At 38.8% G+C, this 23349-nt stretch overlaps 1 protein-coding gene across 1 annotated transcript in view; it reads left to right on the top strand.

Annotated features, from left to right (window-relative positions):
• Positions 1-304: 304 nt before the first annotated feature.
• The window catches only part of PROS1 (protein S), a 61798-nt gene continuing 38753 nt past the window's right edge, over positions 305-23349 (top strand). Inside the window, exons 1-4 of the mRNA XM_006063932.4 lie at positions 305-533; positions 15237-15394; positions 18489-18513; positions 22733-22819. Of these exons, the coding sequence (XP_006063994.1) occupies positions 458-533; positions 15237-15394; positions 18489-18513; positions 22733-22819 (346 nt within the window). The 5' untranslated portion in view covers positions 305-457. The remainder of the gene's footprint in view (positions 534-15236; positions 15395-18488; positions 18514-22732; positions 22820-23349) is intronic.

Below are 23349 nucleotides of genomic sequence, written 5' to 3'. Positions count from 1 at the left end.
TCTTTGAGTCCTCAGTTTTCTGGGCGACTCAGTCTTCCACTCCAGCTCGCTGGAGGTGCTGGAGATGGTCGTTTTAAACGCTTTTGCTTCCCCTTCTTGGCAAACTTCATATTCCGGAGACTGGAACAAAGCGCTGGAGTCTGGAAAGGGCCAGGAAGAATGTCTCAACAGTGTTTACCAGGCCTCCAGTTCTCTCCCTGAGCCCTGCCCCCAGCTCTGAAACGAAAAGCTTCCAGGAAATGTCCCTGTTATCACTTCCCCGCCTGCTGGGGGGCTGGGAGCGGGCGGTCCCCTCCGCCCCCGGCTCCGCTGCTCCGCTGGCGCGCTGGCTCGCAGGCGCCCCCGCGCCGCAGTCCTTAACTAGCGGCGCCCGGGTGGTAGCTCCGCCGCGCGCCGGGCGCAGGGGTCCCCGCCGCGACGCGCCGCCGCTTCTGCCCGCGCCTCCGCCCGTTTCGCCATGAGGGTCCTGGGTGGGCGCACGGGGACGCTGCTGGCGTGCCTCGCCCTAGTGCTTCCCGTCTTGGAGGCGAACTGTAAGTAATCAATAGCGTCTTGTCTTCTTTCCTCAGCGGTGCCAACTGAACTACGAGCCCTGTTGGACGGGTTTTCTTTTCTGGGGCTGCAGCCTCCCAGAAAGTTTCCAGTAAATGCTTCCATCAGCAGTGTATCTAGCGGGCGTTGTAATGGTGGGGCAGGGTCAATTGGGAGTCGTGTTGCCTACGGGACAGATTTCTAAAACAAGAGTGATACTAAACATCAATGAAGGAGTTAGAACACCTACCTACCAATTGCCCCTAACAGTTGAAGTTCTCAGTCAGATGACAAGGATGAGCACACTGCAGTATAAAAGAAGGGAGGAAAGGCAACCCACTCTGTCTTCCATTTGTACAAGCGCCTGACCCCAACCGGCACCCCCTGGCTGCAGCCTACCTCCCTTCTGCAATTTCTGGACTTTGATCTTGCTTTGCTTATCTCAACATTGACAAACGAATTGTTAGGAGATGACTGCGCGTTTGCATAGCAGATGTCATTTTTTTTAACCTTGAAGTTAAAAGGACTATTAAATAATGTAGTTTTCAGATCGTTTTTTACTGACAGTTTTTGGCACTGAGTGCCACTCTTCCGAGATCATCGCAGGAATTCTTTTTAGTTTATCTTCGTGTGTCCTGTTCTTTATGTGTCCATGCCTCGATTCAAGGCAGGATGTTGAGTTTTCTCTAAAAGAATATAGTCATATCAAGGTATTTAGTACGTTTTAGTTGCCACTTAGTTTGTTCTCTAAAGTTTAAGCACATTCACTGGTCAAAAATGCTTTCTTGTGATATGTTTTATTCTCAGGAAATGGCATGATAAACTGAATTACACCATAAATGGTTAAAGCTCCATTGTAAGCTTCACAAAGATATAATTTCAGGAGAATTAAATAGGAATTTACTGACATTCCTTGGTGTTTCAGCGGTAAAGAATCTGCCTGCCAGCGCAGGAAACACGGGTTCCATCTCTGGGTTAAGAAGATCCCTTGGAGGAGAGAAGGACAACCTTCTTCATTTAAAAAGTGCCCTAACTAGTCAGCCAGTCACCAAGTAACTGATTGGATTTTGTAATCTGTCCCATTTCCAACAGCTGAATGAATAGCAATTCTGCTAACAGATTTGGTGGGTCTTTTTTAGGAGCAAGAGTCTGGTCTGGTGGCCCTCTGTGAAGGAAAATCTATGTAATTGAGTCTATATGTAGTCTTCACCCTTGCCACCATGGCTGCTTTTTTTATGAGTATTGAACAGACCACTAACCTGAGAGAACAAAGCAACAGCCAGAAGCCCATATGTACCCACAGATTCTCCAGGCTGGAGGGACAAGTGGAATAAGGGTGATTTACCCACATAGATTCTGAACCTTTAACCTTTCTACAATGGAGTGAAGCAATAGGGACAGGCTCTTACTGGTTCTAGTCTATTAGCATAATTCTTGTTAGTCCTCTGGTCCATTTTTTGGAATGGACTTTAAAAGGACACATTCAAGAACACTGGCTTTTAAATCTTCATAGAAGTGGTAAAACTGTAACTTTCTGCAATTATATGATATTTTCCATCTTTCAAAATAGCCTACTTGGCATTTTCTCATGAGTTTCACAGCGATTCCGTGATGCACTTTCCCAACTTGAGGAAAACATTACGCTTCCTCTCCGCCTCTATTAAAGTTATTAGCCATTCTTTCACTTCCTATTCTCACTTGATCTTCTTGAAGAAACAGTTGGTTCCGTAGGTCCCCTCTCTTCTCACCATCCCATGGGTATTGGGGACAGAAAATGTTAATGGTGATCCTATTGTTAAGCCAACTGTATACATTTTGACACTGTTGAAACTTATCCTTTTGAAATTGACCTCCTTTTATGTCTAGAAGCATTATCTTCAAATTTTCTTTCTCTCTCTACATAAGTGTTACTAGTTCTGTTTCTGTTGTTTTGATGATTTCTGCTTTTCTTTAAATGTTAGAGTTTCCTGGGGTTCCATTTTGACCTTCTGTCCCTATTGGACATCTTTTCCCAACTTAAACCACTGGCTATATCCTACTATCTCTTTATATTTTTAAACCATGCTTAATATAATGTGCTTAAAAAAATACACCTATAGCTTCACTAGCAAGAGACCATATTTTGCTTTATATTTTTCTAATCCCTTTTTTCTATAGGTACATTCTTAGAAATTAAAATATGTAAGTGAAAGAATGGAATTTTGCCCTTAAGAGTATTTGTAACATGTTATTTCACCTAAGAATGATGATTGTTTTTATATCAATAAATTAAAATCTATGTCACACTTTAAAACAGATTTACAATTTTCCTTTACAAATGTTCATCATAATATATTTAAACAAAATCATATTTTTGGACATTTATATTATTTCCAGTGTTTTGCTTATATCAACAGTATTATGAGGAACATATTCATATATATTTCTTTACATATGTCCATGTTCATTTTCTCAGTTTAATGTCCTAGAAATGGAATTGTTAGTTGAATATCCAAAGAGTGCACCTTTTTTTTTTTTTACTGGTGGAAAATCTTACTCTCTAATGTAATGAAAAATTCTGAAAATATCTACCCAGGGGAAAAGCAGAATAATGATAACAAAGTACAGAAAACAACCAAAGGGAAAAGTTAGTTTGGCCTGTGGTAGACAGCCTCCAAGGTGGCCCCCAATTACTCTTTTTTTTTTTAATTGTATTGGAGTATAGTTGATTCACAGTGGTATGTTGGTTTCTGGTGTACAGCAGAGTGGTTGGGCTATATATACATTTACAATATTCTTTTTCATTTTGGTTTATTACAGGATATTGAATATAGTTCCCTGTGCTATATAGTAGGACCTTGTTGTTTATCCATCCTATATATATTAGTTTAAGAGTGTGACTATTAAATGGTTTTAGACACATATTGTTATTATTTTGGTTGGTGCAAAAGTAATTACATTTCAGACTCTGAATTTTAATCATTGTAACTAGAAGGCAATGGCACCCCACTCCAGTACTCTTGCCTGGAAAATCCCACGGACGGAGAAGCTTGGTGGGCTGCAGTCCATGGGGTCGCTAAGAGTCGGACACAACTGAGCGACTTCACTTTCACTTTTCACTTTCATGCATTGGAGAAGGAAATGACAACCCGCTCCAGTGTTCTTGCCTGGAGAATCCCAGGGACAGGGCAGCCTGGTGGACTGCCGTCTATGGGGTTGCATAGAGTCGGACACGACTGAAGCGACTTAGCACCTTAGGCTCAAGCATATCTTCATTAATCAAAATAGGAGCGATTACAATCAATACAATATTGCCAATGAGAAATAAGTTTGTTTATTCCTGTAGCATAAAAATCCGGGCTTCAGGATTCAATGAACTCTTGGAAAGCAATTTCTGTGTCCTTCTGGTTGTGGAAGCATTTTTCCTGCCAAATGTTGTTGAGATGCTTGAAGAAGTGGTAGTCGGTTGGCGAGAGGCCAGGCGAACATGGCAGATGAGGTAAAGCTTCGTAGCCCAATTCGTTCAACTTCTGAAGCATTGGTTGTGAGATGTGTGGTGGGTATTGTCACTGAGAAGAATTGGCACTTTCTGTTGACCCGTGCTGGCTTCAGGCATTTCAGTTTTTGGTGCATCTCATCAATTTGCTGAGCATACTTCTCTGATGTAATGGTTTCATAGGGATTCAGAAAACTGTAGGGGGTTGGACCAGCAGCAGACCACCAAAGAGTGATCGTGACCTTTTTGGGGGGGTGCAAGTTTGGCTTTGGAAAGTGTTTTGGAGTGTTTTCTTGGTCCAGCCACTGAGCTGGTTGTCCCTGGTTGTATAAAATCCACTTTACGTCACAGGCCACAATCTCATTGAGAAATGCTTTGTTGTTGTTGGGTAGTATAAGACACTTCAAAATGATTTTTTTTTAATTTGATTTCAGCTCATGAGGCAGTCACTTATCAAGTTTTTTCACCTTTCCAGTTTGCTTCAAATACCAAATGACCGTAGAATGGTTGACATTGAGTTCTTTGTAGCTTCTCATTTAGTTGTAAGAGGAACAGCTTCAGTGATGGCTTGCAACTGATTATTGTCAACACCCAATGGCCATCCATTGTGCTCCTCATCTTCAAGGCTCTGGTCTCCTTTGCAAAACTTCACTGCACTGCATGTTCATTAGCAGTTCCTGGGCCAATTGCATTATTGATGTTGAGAATGGCTCTGCTGCTTTATGGACCATTTTGAACTCAAATAAGAAAATGGCTTGATTTTGCTTTTTATCTAACATCATTTCCATAATGTAAAATATATATAAAATAAACAAGTAATAATTCATTAGCAAAAAGTATAAAGCAAGAAATGCACATTAAAATGATGTAAAACATAACTACATTGATTTCAGAATTTATTCCAATATCAAATGGCAAAGTTCAATAATGCAAAACTGCAATTACTTAATAATAGATATCCTTTGGAAATCTGATTTCAAAAGTAGATTTTAAGAGTACCTAATTCCTTTCATCTTTGCCAACATCGGATTTTAACTTCTTTTAAAATCTTTGTCAAAGCAATAGGTATAAAAAACGACTGACTTTTTGAGGTGTGAGGAGTAGTCCATACTATTTTTTAATTCATCCTTTAACTTTTTTGGTTGGGAAGATCCCCTGGAGAAGGGAAAGTCTACCCACTCCAGTATTCTGGCCTGGAGAATTGCAAAGAGTCGGACATGACTGAGCGAATTTCACTTTCACTTTTTTATTTCTATATCATATTTTAGTTCTCTACTTCTTTATCATGACATACTTTCATTTTATAGATGCCAGATTTTCTCAATTTATTTAGGATATTATTTATAGATTTTTGGAAGTTATCTACTATGTCTTCAGTTACCTCTATTTCCTTTTGGGTCTATTATGTTCCTCTTGCCCTTCTCTTTCATGCTACTAATTTTATGCAATTATCTAGTGATTTTTAGCTGTTATTTCATAATTTTTGAAGACAGTCCTAAGTTGATTACATTGACTAGGTAGCTGGTTTAGAGTTCTTCTATGGTTGTTCAGTTCAGTTCAGTCATTCAGTTGTGTCCTTCTCTGCGACTCCATGTACACCAGGCTTCCCTGTTCATCACCAACTCCGAAAGCTTGCTCAAATTCATGTCCATTGAGTCGGTGATGCCATCCAACCATCTCATTCTCTATCGTCCCATTCTCCTCCTGCCTTCAATCTTTCCCAGCATCAGGGTCTTTTCAAAAGAGTCAGCGCTTTGCATCAGGTGGCCAAAATATTGGAGTTTCAGCTTCAACATCAGTCCTTCCAATGAATTTTCCGGACTGATGTCCTTTAGGATGGACTGGTTAGATCTCCTTGCAGTCCAGGGGACTCTTAACAGTCTTCTCCAACACCACAGTTCAAAAGCATCAATTCTTTAGCAGTCAGCTTTCTTTATAGTCCAACTCTTACATCCATACATGACTACTGGAAAAACCATAGCTTTGACTAGACAGACCTTTGTCAGCAAAGTAATGTCTCTGCTTTTTAATACGCTGTCTAGGTTGGTCATAACTTTTCTTCCAAGGAGCAAGCATCTTTTAATTTCAAGGCTGCAGTCACCGTCTGCAGTGATTTTGGAGCCCCACGAAATAGTCTGCCACTGTTTCCATTGTTTCCCCATCTATTTGCCGTGAAATGATGGAACTGGATGCCATGATCTTAGTTTTCTGAATGTTAAGTATTAAGCCAACTTTTCGATTCTCTTCTTTCACTTTCATCAAGAGGCTCTTTAGTTCTTTGCTTTCTGCCATAAGGGTGGTGTCATCTGCATATCTGAAGTTATTGATATTTCTCCCGGCAATCTTGATACAGCTTGTGCTTCATCCAGACCAGCATTTCTCATGATGTACTCTGCATATAAGTTAAATAAGCAGGGTGACAATATACAGCCTCTGTGGTTGTTGAAGGAAATGGCAACCCACTCCAGTGTTCTTGCCTGGAGAATCCCAGGGACGGGGAAGCCTGGTGGGCTGCCGTCTATGGTGTTGCACAGAGTCAAACACGACTGAAGCAACTTAGCAGCAGCAGCAGCAGCAGTTGTTAAGGTCTATGTTTCTAAAGGGACAATGTTTTTGGGAAATTTATGAGTTCTAGGTACTTGGGCAGGCTTCTGTTTAAGCCTTTGTGGGTATTGGTCGAGGGTGAATTGATGCTTTTGAACTGTGGTGTTGGAGAAGACTCTTGAGAGTCCCTTAGACTGCAAGGAGATCCAACCAGTCCATTCTGAAGGAGATCAGCCCTGGGATTTCTTTGGAAGGAATGATGCTAAAGCTGAAACTCCAGTACTTTGGCCACCTCATGCGAAGAGCTGACTCATTGGAAAAGACTCTGATGCTGGGAGGGATTGGGGGCAGGAGGAGAAGGGGACGGCAGAGGATGAGATGGCTGGATGGCATCACTGACTCAATGGACGTGAGTCTGAGTGAACTCCGGCAGTTGGTGATGGACAGGGAGGCCTGGCGTGCTGCGATTCATGGGGTTGCAAAGAGTTGGACGCGACTGAGCGACTGAACTGGACTGAACTGAATTGTCAAGGTAAAGAGGACATTACTCTTTGAAATAACTCTTTCTAGTTGCACTACTTGATCCCACACAATATATGTTAAATGTATCTTTCCTTATTACTTGTTTTATTTTCCTTCTTTTCCTCGATTTCTTATCCCAATCATTTTTTCTCCTTTCCAAGGTTATCATTTTACTCCACTATTATTTAGACTGTGTCTTACAGCCTTTTAGAAAGTCCACAGGGAGTTCTGAAAGGTTGGCAGAAATTATGTTGAATTATAAACATAGTCAATGCTAGTCAATGCTTTACCAACATTCCAAATAATCTTATTTCTACATCAGCACTTAAAAAATAGTAATATCCTAAGAGTCTCCCTGGTGGGACTCCCTGGTGGCTCAGATGGTAAAGAATTCACCTGCAATGTGGGAGATCTGGGTTCTATCCCTGAGTTGGGTAGACCCCTGGAGGAAGGCATGGCAACTCACTCCAGTATTCTTGCCTGGAGAATCCCATGGACAGAGGAGCCTGGTGGGCAATAGTCCGTGGGGTTGCAAAATGTCGACACTACTGAGTGACTAAGCACAGCACAAGAGTCAAAATGGAAGCCTTGAGATCTAGTCTTCCTCAAGCTTCTAAGCATGAGGAATACTTATTGCTTATTGGGGAGGTCTGGGAGATGGTGCAGGAAGAGGGGTATTGCAGAATTAGGCCAGCTCTCTTATTGTTGCCTTTTGCTTTTCCAAACATAAATACAGACACAGGCCACTGAACTAATAATATTAAATGACGCCACCCTAACAAAATAGGTCAAATAGAACAAAAACAAAACATTTACTGGACTGTAACCTCTTGTTACATGACATCAAATCAGATGGTGTTTTGGTGCCCTAATGTGTAGGAGGTAAAAAAGACAAAGCAAGCTGACTACATAAATATCTTGCTGCACATCCTAAAAAGAGACCTCTTGTTGTAGCCTCAGAAAGTATAACCAATTTACAGTATAGTTGTTTAGAGGAGAAAAGAGAAGGCTATAGAAATTTCCTCTTTAGACCTTGCCAAACTCTAAATTCTGAGTTCCTTCAAAAATACCTTAATTTATCACTTGCTGAGAGCAAACACATGAAAAATAGCAGAAATGGACAATATATTTTATTTCAAGGTAATAAGCTGCCTGTTCTGTCTTTTGGGTAGTTTTGGAAGGAGTAACTAATATGTACCCCTGTCTTTGTCTAGGGCTAAAGCAAAGGTTTAATCTTGGGGATAATTGGCAGAGTGTTCGATTTACTCTTTTTTCCTAGACTAGGGGCTGTAAATTAGTTACAATTAAATCTTCAAGTAAGGAGAGGTTCATTTCACTTCTGTTGTGACTAAACAGTTCAAGCATTGTTTTCCTACTCATTTGATCTGTTCTAGAAGGCGGGGTGGGGGGGTAGTCGATGATCACATTTTTTAAAATGCCACTGCTTTCCTACTTCTAAATGCCAACCCTCATTTCTCCTAATCCAAATGTTATAAAACTCACCTTTATATGTATACTATATATTTCACAGGTTGTCTCCTCTTCTTTCCTAGATTTAAACCTTATCCAGACCTACCTCTTATGGTTTCCCTTATAGCTCAGTTGGTAAAGAATCCACCTGCAATGCAGGAGACCCCCGGTTCGATTCCGGGTCGGGAAGATATGCTGGAGAAGGGATAGGCTACCCTCTTCAGTCATTCTTGGGCTTCCCTTGTGACTCAGATGGTAAAGAATCCACCCGCAATGCAGGAGACCTAGGTTCGATCCCTCGGTTGGGAATATCCCTTGGAGATGGGAAAGGATACCCACTCCAGTATTCTGGCCTGGAGAATCCATGGACTGTATAGTCCATGGGGTCGCAAAGAGTCGGACATACCTGAGTGACTTTCACTTGCTCACAGACCTACCTCTTACAGTATTTGATTCTCTTAAATTGTTTCTTGTCAGCCTTTTCATTGCTTAGTCCTCTTGAAAGACAGAGGCATCGTTCACCTTTACAGAATACTTTTTAAAATGTTTTCCCAATCCTTAATGTAATAAATGAGAAGAATCAGTTGCTCAGCAGTGTAGTCAAGGCTATGGTTTTTCTGGTAGTGGTGTACAGATATGGGAGTTGGACCTCAATAAGAAACAAATGTGAAATGTAGAGAAGTGTATTAGCTAGTATTTTAGCTCTCTTTTAAAAAAAATAAACTTTACTTTAAAAGAATGGATGTATAACATATGTACAGACATAACATTTGTTTCTTAAGGCTAACACAAGCTTTTCTGAAGTTGTAATAATGATGTAGCCTGATGAATGCCTAATTAAAAATATATCTTTGGTTTTTTTCTTAGTCCTTGCAACCTTCATATTTTTTAATACCCCTCCTCAACTGTAAATATTCTATTGTATAAATCTTTATAATAAAAATCAAAGATTTTTACATTTAATACGTGATGATTAATTTTTTCAGTCTTTAAACTTTTTATGTTGTATTGGAGTATTGGCCACCTCATGCGAAGAGTTGACTCATTGGAAAAGACTCTGATGCTGGGAGGGATTGGGGGCAGGAGGAGAAGGGGACGACAGAGGATGAGATGGCTGGATGGCATCACTGACTCAATGGATGTGAGTCTGGGTAAACTCCGGGAGTTGGTGTTGGACAGGGAGGCCTGGCGTGCTGTGATTCATGGGGTTGCAAAGAGTCGGACACGACTGAGCGACTGATCTGATCTGATCCGATCTGATAGCTGATTAACAATGTTGCAGTAGTTTCAGGTGAACAGCAAAGGGACTCAGCCATACATATACATGTATCCTTTCTCCCTCAAATATGTGATTATTTAAAATAAAATTTGTAAAATAAAATTTCCAATTATTATTAACTAATGATTTTTCTATATCATTTGGAAAATAACAATAGTAACTTCCTATATCAATCAAAAATAGCAATTCTATTTTTACCAGTCTTTGTGTAAGCAAAGGATGCCATTTCAGCAGTTGAAAGATAGGAGAAGGCAATGGCACCCCACTTCAGTACTCTTGCCTGGAAAATGTCATGGACAGAGGAGTCTGGAAGGCTGCAGTCCATGGGGTCGCTGAGGGTCGGACACGACTGAGCGACTTCACTTTCACTTTCACTTTTCACTTCCATGCATTGGAGAAGGAAATGGCAACCCACTCCAGTGTTCTTGCCTGGAGAATCCTAGGGACGGTGGAGCCTGGTGGGCTGCCGTCTATGGGGTCGCACAGAGTTGGACACGACTGAAGCGACTTAGCAGCAGCAGTGGCAGAGAGATAAGAAGCACAATTACATCTCAAAGTGTTATCTAATTGTTCTGTTTATGCATTGGATGTGCCATTTCCCTGACCCTGTCCCACACTGAAGAAGAAACAAAGATTCAAACACTCTGCGAAACCAAACACTAGCCTAAAATTCCCTTCTCACATACATTCTTTTAGGGACAGTTTTTCATTCTTGGGATGCCAAGAGGGGCTAAAAGAAGAGACAGAAAGCAGAATTTAAAAAGATGAGTTTTAGGAGGGAGAAATGTGAGAACTATCTCTGCAAAGGTAAGAGATTCAGAGGATGAACTAGCCTAAAGTTTGGGTCTCCTCCATCTGCTACCTCACCTGCATCTGACTGATTGGTTTTGGACAACCTGCAGTTCTGACCCCTCTGAACAGAACATAGCAGGCTTGAACACCTAAGTGGGAAAGGGGCTTTTAACGTTTTTCTTTAACTCTTGATGGAGGTCAAACTGAATTGAACAGTGAGGGAATTTTCCTGTGAGAAGAGTCAATGATGAGCTTCCCTGATGGCTCAGCTGTGAAAGAATTTGCCTGCACTGCAGGAGATGCAGTTCTGTGGGTGTGACCCCTGGGTGGGGAAGATCCCGTGGAGAAGCAAATGGCAACCCACTCCAATATTCTTATCCCATGGACAGAGGAGCCTGGTGGGCTATGATCCATGGGGTCACAAAGAACTGGACATGGCTTAGAAACTAAACCACCACCACCACAGAAGCAATGCTAACTCCACTATCCTTATGACAGGTGTTAAATGAAGTATGTACCAACAACAATAAATTATTTTTTGTTGTTTAATCAAATTTATGCTGAAAAAAATTTTTGCTCCCACAGAAAACATTGAGGGAGTCAGTGGTTATGTTATTGACATAATTGTTCAGCTTTTGTGGTCGTTATTTGGAAGAAGGGATAACTCAGATAAGGTAAAAAAATCAAGCAAATTCAGTCATGTTTCCAATCTCGGACTACTCATAACTAAATATAACCTAAATTTTTTAATCTGAATGTAACACTTTTCAAGCATGTTAGTTGGCTTTTCACAAGGATTTTTCTTGAAAAACTTCTTAATCTAAAAGAAGTGAAACAAATGATTAGAGACAATGTGATGATGCCAAAAGAGAATGGGTTTTGGAGCCAGGCTTGATGAACTTTGTTCTCAGTTATGTGAATTTGGTAAGATTAAACTCTACTTCTCTTGAGTTGTAGTTTGTTATGTGTTTAACAGCGAGATAAGGTTAATAGGAGATAATACAAAAAGAGCATGTATGTGCTTACGGTGCCATATTTAATATTATGATAAATAATGAAATTTTTTAGACACTCGTACATGCCAGCAGGATAGATATTTGGGGACAGATAGACCCTGAGCCAGTGATAAGAACACTTCAGAACATATATTTGTCTCATCCTACAGTTCTGTAGTTTTAGTTTAGATCTGTGATGTCACATTTATATGTTTTTGACAAGGAATGGTAGATAACTTTGAAAACACATTCTGTTAGATGAGTGGGTTTATTTTATAACAGACAATACGTGTCTTATTTAAGATACCAAGTATGTCCACTACACAACCACATAATTTATATTTTTTAATCAAGTACATTGTGGCATTTAAGTGGTAGAATACATAGAAGAAAGAGCACTGGAGGATAGGTATATTTAAATTCTTGTCCCCATGTCCATCAACAGATGAGTGGATAAATAAACTGTGGGACATATATACAATGAAATGTTACTCAGCCATAAAAAGGAACACATTTGAGTCCATTTTGATGAGGTGGATAAACCTAAAGCCTACTATGCAGAATGAAGTCAGAGAGAGAAAAACAAATATCATATATTAATGCATATGTATGGAATCTAGAGAGATTGTATTGATGAACCTATTTGCAGAGCAGCAGTGGAGATGCAGACAGAACAGACTTATGGACACAGTGGGGAAAGGAGCTGCTGCTGCTGCTGCTAAGTCACTTCAGTTGTGTCCAACTCTGTGTGATCCCACAGACGGCAGCCACCAGGCTCCCCCGTCCCTGGGATTCTCCAGGCAAGAACACTGGAGCGGGTTGCCATTTCCTTCTCCAATGCATGAAAGTGAAAAGTCAAAGTGAAGTCGCTCAGTCATGTCCGACCCTCAGCGACCCCATGGACTGCAGCCTACCAGGCTCCTCCATCCACGGGACCCTCCAGGCAAAGTACTGGAGTGGGGTGCCATTGCCTTCTCCGAGGGGAAGGAGAGGGTATGACAAATGGAAAGCGTAGCATGGAAACATGTGTACCACCATATGTAAAACAGTGGGAATTTGCTGTATGATTCAGGGAACTCAAACTGAGGCTCTGTGACAACCTAGAGGGGTGGCTTGGAGTGGGAGGGTGATTCAAGACGGAGGTTCAAGAGGGAAGGGATGTATGTGTACTTAAGGCTGATGCACGTTGATGTATGGTATTAACAAACACAATATTGTAAAGTAATTATCCTCCAATTAAAAATAAATAAATTAAAAAAATTCCTGTCTCCTTAGCACCACTTTGTAGTTCTATGATCTTGAAAAATACATGTAACTTCTTTCAGCTCCAATTTCTTCAATAAGAAAATGGAAATGATAATTCTATCCTGTAGCATATTTCGTTATTTGTGTAGGATCAAATGAAATCATTAATATGCACTTTGAAAGTTGTTATACACCATCCCAGTTGAAAGTAGTATTGGGTTGAACCTAGGTAAACTAAAACAAACTTTCAAATTCACACAAAATTTATTTAGACAGAATCATTTTTTAAATTATTAGCTTTGTTATCCTTTAGGTCAGAGGTGTAACAATTTTCATTTTTAATATTCCTCTCATTATCAGAGATAATGACACTTTTCCCTCTTTTCTGAGAAGCAGTAGCAAATAGTAGTGGATGGTTGCAGGTCTGAGCATTGGGGTGCCTGTGATCTAAGTTGTGCTTTTGTTGTTTATAAACTTAATAACTTAGAGCAAATATCTTGTATGCTCTGGATTTTCATCATCTCTGTAGTAATGGAGTTTACTGTGTTTTCTTCTGATTTTATAAATTTATGTGAGCATTTTTTAAAACTATCACTTTAGTTCTCCCTGACAATTGACAACTTCCCCAAAGATAAGTATAATATGTGTTACTACACAAGGTCTGTGTCATGCAATGAGGCTCTTATAGGGAAAGAGATATACTTAAATATCAATATTAACCTCTGAATTCTAAAGTTTGATATTCTGTAAGGAAGAAATGCTAAGGAGTGATGTTTATGGTTTGTTTTCTAATTGCATCTGACCTTGATTATTCTGTTATTACATCAGTATATTCATCTTTAATACAAAGTGTTACTGTTTTCCTCAGAAAGGCTAACATATTTTCTTCGACATTCAGAAAGGCTTCCCTGGTGGCTCAGATGGTAAAGAATCTGTCTGCAATGCAGGAGACCTGGGTTTGATCCCTGGGTTGGGAAGATCCCCTGGAGAAGGAAATGGCAACCCGCTCTAGTATTCTTGCCTGGAGAATCCCCATGGACAGGGGAACCTGGTGGGCTATAGTCCATGGGGCCACAAAGAGTCAGATATGACTGAATGACTAAAACTTTCTTCTTTTCAGAAGGGCCAAGTTTTTGCTATATTTATTATCAGGTAGCATGCTTAAAACTATTTCAAATAAATGAGATAATTTTAATCTCAGACCCTTTCATTGTTGGTCGGGCTGCCCTTTTTCAGTTAGCAATGCACTTGGTGGCTGGCATGCTCACAGAATAGCATCTTTTAGATGCACACAGCCTTAATTTATCTTGAGCTCGAGCAGCAATAAAAATGGTGAGTGATATATGGGAAATAGATGGGGAAACAGTGTCAGACTTTATTTTGGGGGGCTCCAAAATCACTGCAGATGGTGATTGCAGCCATGAAATTAAAAGACACTTACTCCTTGGAAGGAAAGTTAAGACCAACCTAGATAGCATATTCAAAAGCAGAGGCATTACTTTGCCAACAAAGGTCTGTCTAGTCAAGGCTATGGTTTTTCCAGTGGTCATGTATGGATGTGAGAGTTGGATTATAAAGAAAGCTGAGCACTGACGAATTGATGCTTTTGAACTGTGGTGTTGGCAAAGACTCTTGTCTTCTTGTAATACTCATGTAAGGTATTACATGTACACTGTACACATACCTGTATTGGTTGCCATATTGTATTATTTTTTATTTAATTTGCAAAAGTTGTTTATAAATTCTAGATGTCAACCTGTTGCTTGATTTTGAACTTTGTTATTTTTATCATTATTTGTCAACTGCTTAAAATTTTTTATATACTCAAAGTTACCATTTTTTTTTCTCTTTGCCTTCTGTATTTTGTGCTTTGCATATGGTCTTCCTTCTGCCATGGGTTTTTATTTTCTCATTTGTATAGATAACCAGGTGTTTTAGCCTATCAAGTATCTTTGAAATAGCTGATTGAACTGTACTCCTACATTTCTCAGAGATCACACAAGTTTTCCATTAAAACTGAGAAAGTTTGTTACTCTAAAGATGCTGTGGCTATGACTTTTGACAATCATTTCAGCATGATGTTTTTCCCAACATTGTCATAATGAGGTAAACGTTGAATTTTCGTTAGTTATGTTTGACCTCAAGCACAAAGTTGAATACTTTGTGCAAATCATTAGACAAGTGCTATAGCTATACACCAAACTGCTCTTTGGGTTGTTAACCAAGGGGCATATGTATCTGCATTCCCCCCCACCTCAGTTTAACACTACTTTGAATGCCATGCAATTTACAGACAAAAAATGATTTAAATTCTCACGTTTAAAAAATATTTTAGGTGGAGAAATGAAAGATTTGTTCATGTAAACATATTTTTTTCCTTCAGTTTTGTCGAGGCAACATGCTTCACAAGTCCTGATTAGGAGACGCCGTGCAAATACATTGCTTGAAGAAACGAAAAAGGGCAATCTTGAAAGAGAATGCATTGAAGAACTGTGCAATAAAGAAGAAGCCAGGGAAATCTTTGAAAATAACCCAGAAACGGTAAGAACTCATGAAAAGTGGTCAGTTAGTATACCTAGACATATAGTTACAGACAGAACATTTCTAGCTTTAGTCTCTGTTCCCTCGTGTTCCTTTTTAAAGTTAATGATTGTGTATATCACTTTCTGTGGGCTCAATCCACCCACCAGTGCAGGAGACACAGGAGATGCGGGTTTGATCCCTGGTTCGGGAAGATCCCCTGGAGAAGAAAATGGCAACCACTTCAGTAATCTTGCCTGGAAAATCACATGGACAGAGGAGCCTGGTGGGCTGCAGTCCATGGGCTCCCAAAGAGTTGAACACAGCTTAGCAACTGAACAATGACAACAGTATCACCTTCTGCATTTTCCCACTGAAGCATTTCAGGAGGAAGTGCCTTCAAGGGTGGGCATGTTAGGGAAATATTATTTGCCGAAAGCAATGTGCTCTGACCAAACTATAATTCAGTTATACCTAATTATCACAAATAGTATGAATTTCATGGTTTGTAACTACTTTCTCTCAACCAGTATTTTGTACTGTTGGGTGAGGGGAAGGCATCTCTAGTGTGCGTGTGTGTGTGTGTGTGTGTGTGTGTGTATGACTACATTGTTATCACTATGCCTTATTAATTCTCTCCATTGGCATTTTTAACTAAGCTTTAGAAAACAGGACCTCTAATTCAAAGCTTGGTACATAATAGGTATTCAGTGAATGCTTACTGAAGAATTCATTTCAATACCGTGTTTCCTAAGAACACTTTTAATTTATTCCATAAACTCTTGGGAAGTTTCCTAAGGCCACTTTAAATCATCGATAATCCCAGGGGGTAGAATGTATATCTTTAGTGCATACATTTTTCCAAGTTAGTCTAGAAAACTATAAAGATATTTGTCTTACAGAAATAAGAGACCCTTAGAGCTGATCTTTAGCCCCCCAATTCTCCTAGAGAAGCCTTTCTCTAACTTGTTCTGTGGGTAGCAAGAATATAAATAGTGCCTCTAAGAATCAGGATGAGGGTGACTTTGAGAATTAAAATTTGATGACCTTTGGGGTTACCCTAGATTTTTTCCTGGATGAACTGTATATCCAAAAGGAAACGAGGGAAGCATATGTATCTGCATATGTATCTTCAAAATACCTCCTTTACTTCTGACTTAGCTCCTGGGACCATGAAACTAGATAAGCAGTAACAAGCAGGAACCATTTGTCTATAGTGAGAGAACTTGTCCAGGACAGCAATAACTTGTGTTTTCTGGAATTACCCTTTAATCCTCTTACCTCCACATACTCTAATAGGTTCAAAGGGAGTTTTTCCCAAGGTACCCATTTTTAACACTCTCCAAGATTAAAACCAAATGTTTCTCTTAGTTTTGCTGTCTTTTGTGGAAAAACAATTGACAAGGCAAAAATACTTTATTTCATACAAGGTAACAGTGTACTCTTATTGTGTAAGAAGCAAATACACACACCACACACATATACATAAATGTTTCTTTTTATTATGGAAATTGAAACTATATCCCAAAGTAGAGACTCCTCTTTTCAGTGATTATCAACCACCTGCTATTCTTGTTCTGCCTATTCTGTACCCCATTCACTCTAATTTTTGTTTTGTTTTGCCGGAATATTTTAAGACAAGCCTGCATGCACAAGATTTCATTTTATTATATCCCCCATCAGTACTTAAGCATGTATTTCTAACACTAAATGTATTCTCATAGTTTAGCCTCTGAGTAGCAAATGGGGAATGAGACAGAAGACATGTGGAGGGGAGGGGAAGAGTGGAGAAAAGAAACTCATTTATGTGCTTCCTCTCCTCCACTCATTCTGATAATGGTGTTATGGATCAAAGAAAAAGAGATGATGGTGAGAGTGAGGAAGAAGTGGGAGAAATGAAAGAAAAAGCATTTGTTATTGTTTCCCACTTTCTTTCCTTTCCCAAACACTCCTTGTCTACATCCCTCATACCCTGATCCACACTCCCAGTCACCACCTTATTGCTTATCTCCCCATTGTCCCTAATACAGTCCTTTCTCCATTACATTATCTCGTGTTGAACCCATTCATCATTACCTATGTCCTGGCTTTTGTTCTGTAGAACAGGGGTTCCCCAACCTCTGGGATCTAATGCCTGATGATCTGAGGTAGAACTGAAGTAATGATAATGGAAATAAAACGCACAATACACATAATACATTTGAATCATCCTGAAACTATCCCCATTCCCTTGGTCTGGAAGAAAAATTGTCTTCCATGAAACCAGTCCCTGGTGCCAAAAAGATTGGGGACCGCTGCTATAGAGGACAATATCAATGTCTGAATTGCCTAGTGGTTGGATCTCATTCTTAGAAATTAGTAGATAAGTGTTGTGTAGGTTTACATGTGAGAGGAGGAAGGAATAAGGACTTTAATTGTATCCTGGATGAAAGTTATGCTCTGTACTTGAGGTTGTTTTTGTGTAGAAATGTTGGTTTCTCATGAGGAGTTCTTATGCTATTAGTGCTGCGCATTAGATATTTTATGGCTTAAAAAGGCTTTTGTGAACCAGCCTGGGGACCTTTCCATCAGAAAATCATTGTTAACGTTTTTCTCTTTTTGGTAGTGTGTTCCTTAGTCCAAATTACTGATTAACAGAAAAATTTCTTGGTACATCACCAGTTTATAAGTAAGGTATTACATGTACATAAGATGCTAAAAGATAAATGTCCACTTCAAATTATGTTATTCAGCAGTTAATCTAGTGTGTGTGTAATCAACATGATGTCAAATATATCAAATGGGTATCTAATCATCATGGAAAAATGAAAGGATTTACAAAAAGGGGGCATATGTAGTCACATTTAACATCTTCAATGGAATCTGTTTTCAGTTTAGAAGTCTTTGAAGCATGATTTAATTGATCAGTATTGCTTTAAGCCTAAAAACATTTTATTGGCTTAATGCTTCTGGTGTACCTTTTACTATAGAAAAAATGTTATATTGTAATGTGAAAATGACAGTTATATGTAATTTATTGCATCTTTAATATAAAAACATGTTTTAAAATTAAATGTTAACTTTATAGTGAAATTTACCTTTGTTAAGATATATTTTTTCTTTTCTTTTTTTCTAGGAATATTTTTATCCAAAATATTTAGGTAAGTTTAAAGGATCTCAATCATATAATCTTAGAAATGATAGAAACTTAAATATGATGAAGTCCAATCCTCTGTTTATATATATTCCACCCCATACAATTTCATTAGCCTTGGGAGTAAGATCTCATTCTGTATGCAGATTTGCTATCCTTGCTGTCCTTTTATTTAAAGACATGTTCCCAACTTTCACTTTTCTTTGCCAATCTTATTTGGCAGTGTAATAGAAAAGCTGAAGTCCTAAGAAAAATAATAATATGGTGTGGGCTCTAGTCTCAGACCTAAAAGTTCCTGCTATGTCAGATTAGGCAACTTATTTAACTGTTTAGTTTCTGTATTATATTATGTTATAACTTTATTTTCTATCTTCAGAGCTATTGGGAATATCAAATAAACACATGAATTAGATAGATTTTTAAAAATTATGTCGAACTTTCTTCAAATGTAAAGTATAATTCAACTGATTTATATAGTTGAAAAAAAAGTATGACCTTTTTTATTATGACTTATTTTTGATTCACATTTTATATTTTGGTCTTTATTTAGTTATATGTGATGAATTCCACTGTTGAGTACAGAAATGCTCTACCTTAATTAAAACCTTTTTGTCATTTGATGTGTATATTTTGTAGGCCAGTGTTCCTAACTGGGAAAAAGAAATGTTTATAATCCTGTCTCTGGTAAACTTAATAGTAATTTCACTAATTACCACAGCTCATGCTGGGGGCTCCTTACAGTGAGATAATGTTACCCAAGAAATTAGATCACTATTACATATTTTTTGGACAGTGTTTGGATTTAGAGTTGTAAGAGTTCAGGAAACATGTTAGTCTATCCACATCCTCCGTGCAGTGCACTGAAAACATGAAATTTGGGCAAAAATACTCAGGGCTTCATTATATAAAGGTAAGTTTTTAAATTGTGTTCTTTTCCTTAGAAAATAGAGTAAACAACTCTGCCATCTGTGTAGGCCTGTAAAATATCACCGGATAAAATGGATGATTAAATTTATGAGAGGAAAACTTCTTGGGAAGAATGCTACATTCTGAGCCAAGATGTAAACATCAGAAATAGCTTTTAGTTTTTAGTTCTTGCCCAACTGGTGGATTAGTTCAGACTGCTGACTTCTCTTAAAATCATCTCAGAAGAAGCAATAGCTATTCCAGGTGCTAATAATAACAAAATATAATGAAAAAAAAGGTCAAGGAATGTGAGCAGTCCACAGATAGACTGAAGGCGGCCTGACCCACTGTGTGTGTGGAGACCTGGGGTGCTGACTTCTGAGGCAGCAGTAAGAAGACACATTGGGTATTTTTAAAATACTGAGCATTCAAATCGAGCAAATTTTTAAAAGTACTATAGAGAAAACCCTGAGCAACAAAATAAGGAAGTAACAAAAATAGGGATAGAAGTAAATGGAAAACAAACAGAGGATTAACAGTAGAAAATCTCACTTTAAAAATGAAATGTAAGGAAAGTAAGTTAGATGAACCTCTGGCAAGAATAAACAAGGAAAAAGAAAAAAAGGGAAAGAAGGAATACCAAAACACAAAACGTAGGTTAAAGGGAGGAACTACTATAAACCCAACATAGATTGGATTTATAATCATTAAATAAAAATTATAAAATAAAATATAATCATAATATGTTACAAAAGATAATCGTATGGCAATATGGGTATAGTAGCGTCATATTCTAGAACCAAGATTTCTTTCTAGTGTGTTCTGTCCTGACCACTGGAACTTCTCCTGAAAGTGCCTCTCTCTCCGGCTTTCTTCCATGATGGTCCAAGTTTCTATTCCTAATTCCAATTCTTGGGAGAGCTTCTGCTTCAGGCTACAAAAGCTAAGATCTCTCTCTAGTTCTCCCCTTTGTACTCATTCATTCTCTCCCACTTCCTGCATTCCTGTTGGACAACAAGAAAGAGAATTGGGAAAGTAAGGGATAGGATTACACTGCTTTGAGTAACCATGCAGCTCACTCTTCACAGTGTACTTCTAAAAAAATTAGAAAAAAAATTCCAAAAAAATGTTTTCAGTGTATTAGTATGGACTCGTATATAAGGTGGTTTATGGGTTAAGCGTACTTTGTAGTCTAGCCTGGGGTCATAATCACCATATGAAGCATTTCACCTGAACCTCTAGCTTAAGGGTTTTGAATTTTGGCTGTCAGATTTGTCCAGAACTGCAAACGAGGCTTTCTTACAAGCCAGAATCCTGATGAAACGTTCACACTAGAGTAAGATAATTCTGGGAGTGGGAGATTCAAGAGGAGGAACAAATGAATTCAGGGAAAGAATACTCAAGACCTAAGATTGCCTAGGTCTCATTGGGTCTCCAGGAAGAGTACAGTGTAAGTATAAACTATTGTTTTTGTGGGAAAATATTATACCCTACCTTGGTAGGCTAAATAGTGACCACCCCCCTCCAAAGATGTTCATGTCCTATCCTTAGAACCTCTGAATGTTACCTTAATTGTTGTCTTTGAAGATTTAAGTTAAGGATTTTGAGATGAGAACATTATTCAGTGTAGTTATAAATGTTCTTATGTAAGGGAGGCAGGAGATCAGAGTTTGTAGTAAGATATATGACAATAAAGCAAGACTTGAGAATGATACGAGGTTGGAGCCATGAGCCAAGGAATACTGGTAGCTTGTGAAATCTGAAGAAACAGAGGAAATAGATTCTCCGTTAGAGTCTTTAGAAGGAACGCAGCCCTACTAACACGTTAATTTTAGACTTCTGATCCCTGTAACTGTAAGAGAATAAATTTGGGTTATTTTGAGCTGGTGAGATTGTGATGATTTGTCACAGAAGCAGTAGGGAAGGAATATACACACAGACTTCAAATGAGCCTTTGCACCCATCTGTAATAAACTGTGTTCTCCAAAGATGACTGCAAAAATATTTCCTATCTCACATATTCTTCTGCAATGTCATCTTGCCACTTTCCGTCACTAAGTGGAGTCTATCCTTTTCCCCCTCCCCCAAATCTGAGTGGACCCTGAGACTGCTTTGATTAATAGACTATGATAGAAGTGACACGGTGCCTCTTAATTGGCCTGGCAGCTTCTTTCTTCTTCCTCTTGGAAGCTAAATACCACGAAAGCAGTGCCACTTTAGGACTCTGTACTCAGGGAAACACAAACATGTGGAGAAGCCCTGAAGCATGGCATATACTGCGTGGAGACAGATGCCAAGAAGCCTGCGCTGTTAAACATGTGAGTGAAAAGTCATCCAGAAAGTGGATCTTTGAGCCCCAGCCACCCTGACTGGTCCCGAGTGCAGCAGAGACAAACAGTTTAAATAAACCCTTTCTAAATATTTGATACATAGATCATAAGTAATATAAAATGATTATTTTATAAGCCACTAATTTTAGGAGTCTTTACTCAGCAAAAGATAACCAAAACACCTCCTTTTTAGTGGGTTAGTGACTGTCCCGGGAAATCCTATGGACAGGAGGCTGGTGGGCAACAGTCCATGTGGTTGCAAAGAGTTAGACGCAACTTAGCAACTAAGCACTTACAACTGTCTGTACAATGAACTGATATATACAATGTTGTCTTCAGTGGCTGTTAAGACATGTTATGTTGTTGGTCTTAAATGACCTTTGGTTAAAGTCCATACGTATTTTATTTCTGTTTTTCATCTTATTTCTGCCAGATTGCTGAATCTAATTTCACAAAGTTGTGTTGAGAAATAAAATGAATAAAGTAAACCTGCTTTGTAATATTGAGGCATTATACAAACATTATTTTATTAATCTCTATGCAACATTGGAAGAATTGGAAGTTGCCTACAACAACCAGAAACACTAACTTTCTATTCACTTAATAATAGACAGTTTCTAAATTAGGCTCTGGTCTACAGATTTAAGGGTACTTTAGGTTTCTGCTACAGAATTAAGAACATAGATTTATGTGGCAATAAATTTCTTTTTGCTAATCTAAGATATTTTCCCCTTCTGGCTTTAAGGCTCTTTTCCAAAGAGAAGCTTCTATAAATATGTTTTTCATGATTGTGTATATATTGCAATCTTGCTTGTAGATTTTTGATTTTTCAAAAAGGTGGATGGAGACATTTAGGGTTGACATTTTGATTGCTGAATCATGTCAATACATAGAAGCATAAATACCCTACTGCTCTGGATAATTTCTACCATGATTTCAGATCAAGTTTAGTGTATCAGCTCTAAGATGACACTTGTTTGTGTTTTACAGCTTGTCTTGGCTCTTTCAGAGCTGGATTATTCACTACTGCTCGTCTGTCAACTAATGCTTACCCTGACCTGAGGAGCTGTGTCAATGGTAAACACCTCTACCATCAGTTTAAAAAACAAAACGACAAAAGCCTGCAAGTAAAGTACACCCATATAAATATAACTACTGTTTAAAAATCAACAAATGAGCCCTTGAAGGGCTGGCTGTAGGCCAAGTTAGGGAGTTTTCTCAAAATACATTTGAGGAATAGTGTTTTTTGGGGGTAGGGGGTATGCCACATGGTTCTAGCACTGGATCAAATTGGCCAAATAATTATTTCTTTCAGCGTTTGTTTATTATTTACTTAGTTTAAACTTTTAAGTATCATATAACGTTTGTATGTATCAGAAATGTACAAGATGAGTTCTTCTTTTTGGCCATGTTGCACAGCTTGTGGGATCTGAGTTCCCCCATCAGGGATTGAACCCAGGCCACAGTAAGGAAGATCCCTAACCACTGGACTGCCAGGGAACTCCCTGAAGGAATGTGTTTTTAGATGTAAAGACTGCTTAAAATGAATTTTCTAGCTAACTTTTAAATTGAAGTTGTCCTTATTTGCCAAGCTTTACATCGTTGGC

Source organism: Bubalus bubalis, chromosome 1, assembly GCF_019923935.1.
Source record: "Bubalus bubalis isolate 160015118507 breed Murrah chromosome 1, NDDB_SH_1, whole genome shotgun sequence".
Lineage (NCBI taxonomy): Eukaryota > Metazoa > Chordata > Mammalia > Artiodactyla > Bovidae > Bubalus > Bubalus bubalis.
Note: the sequence above shows the minus strand (reverse complement) of the source record. Positions and strands in the feature narration are given on the sequence as shown.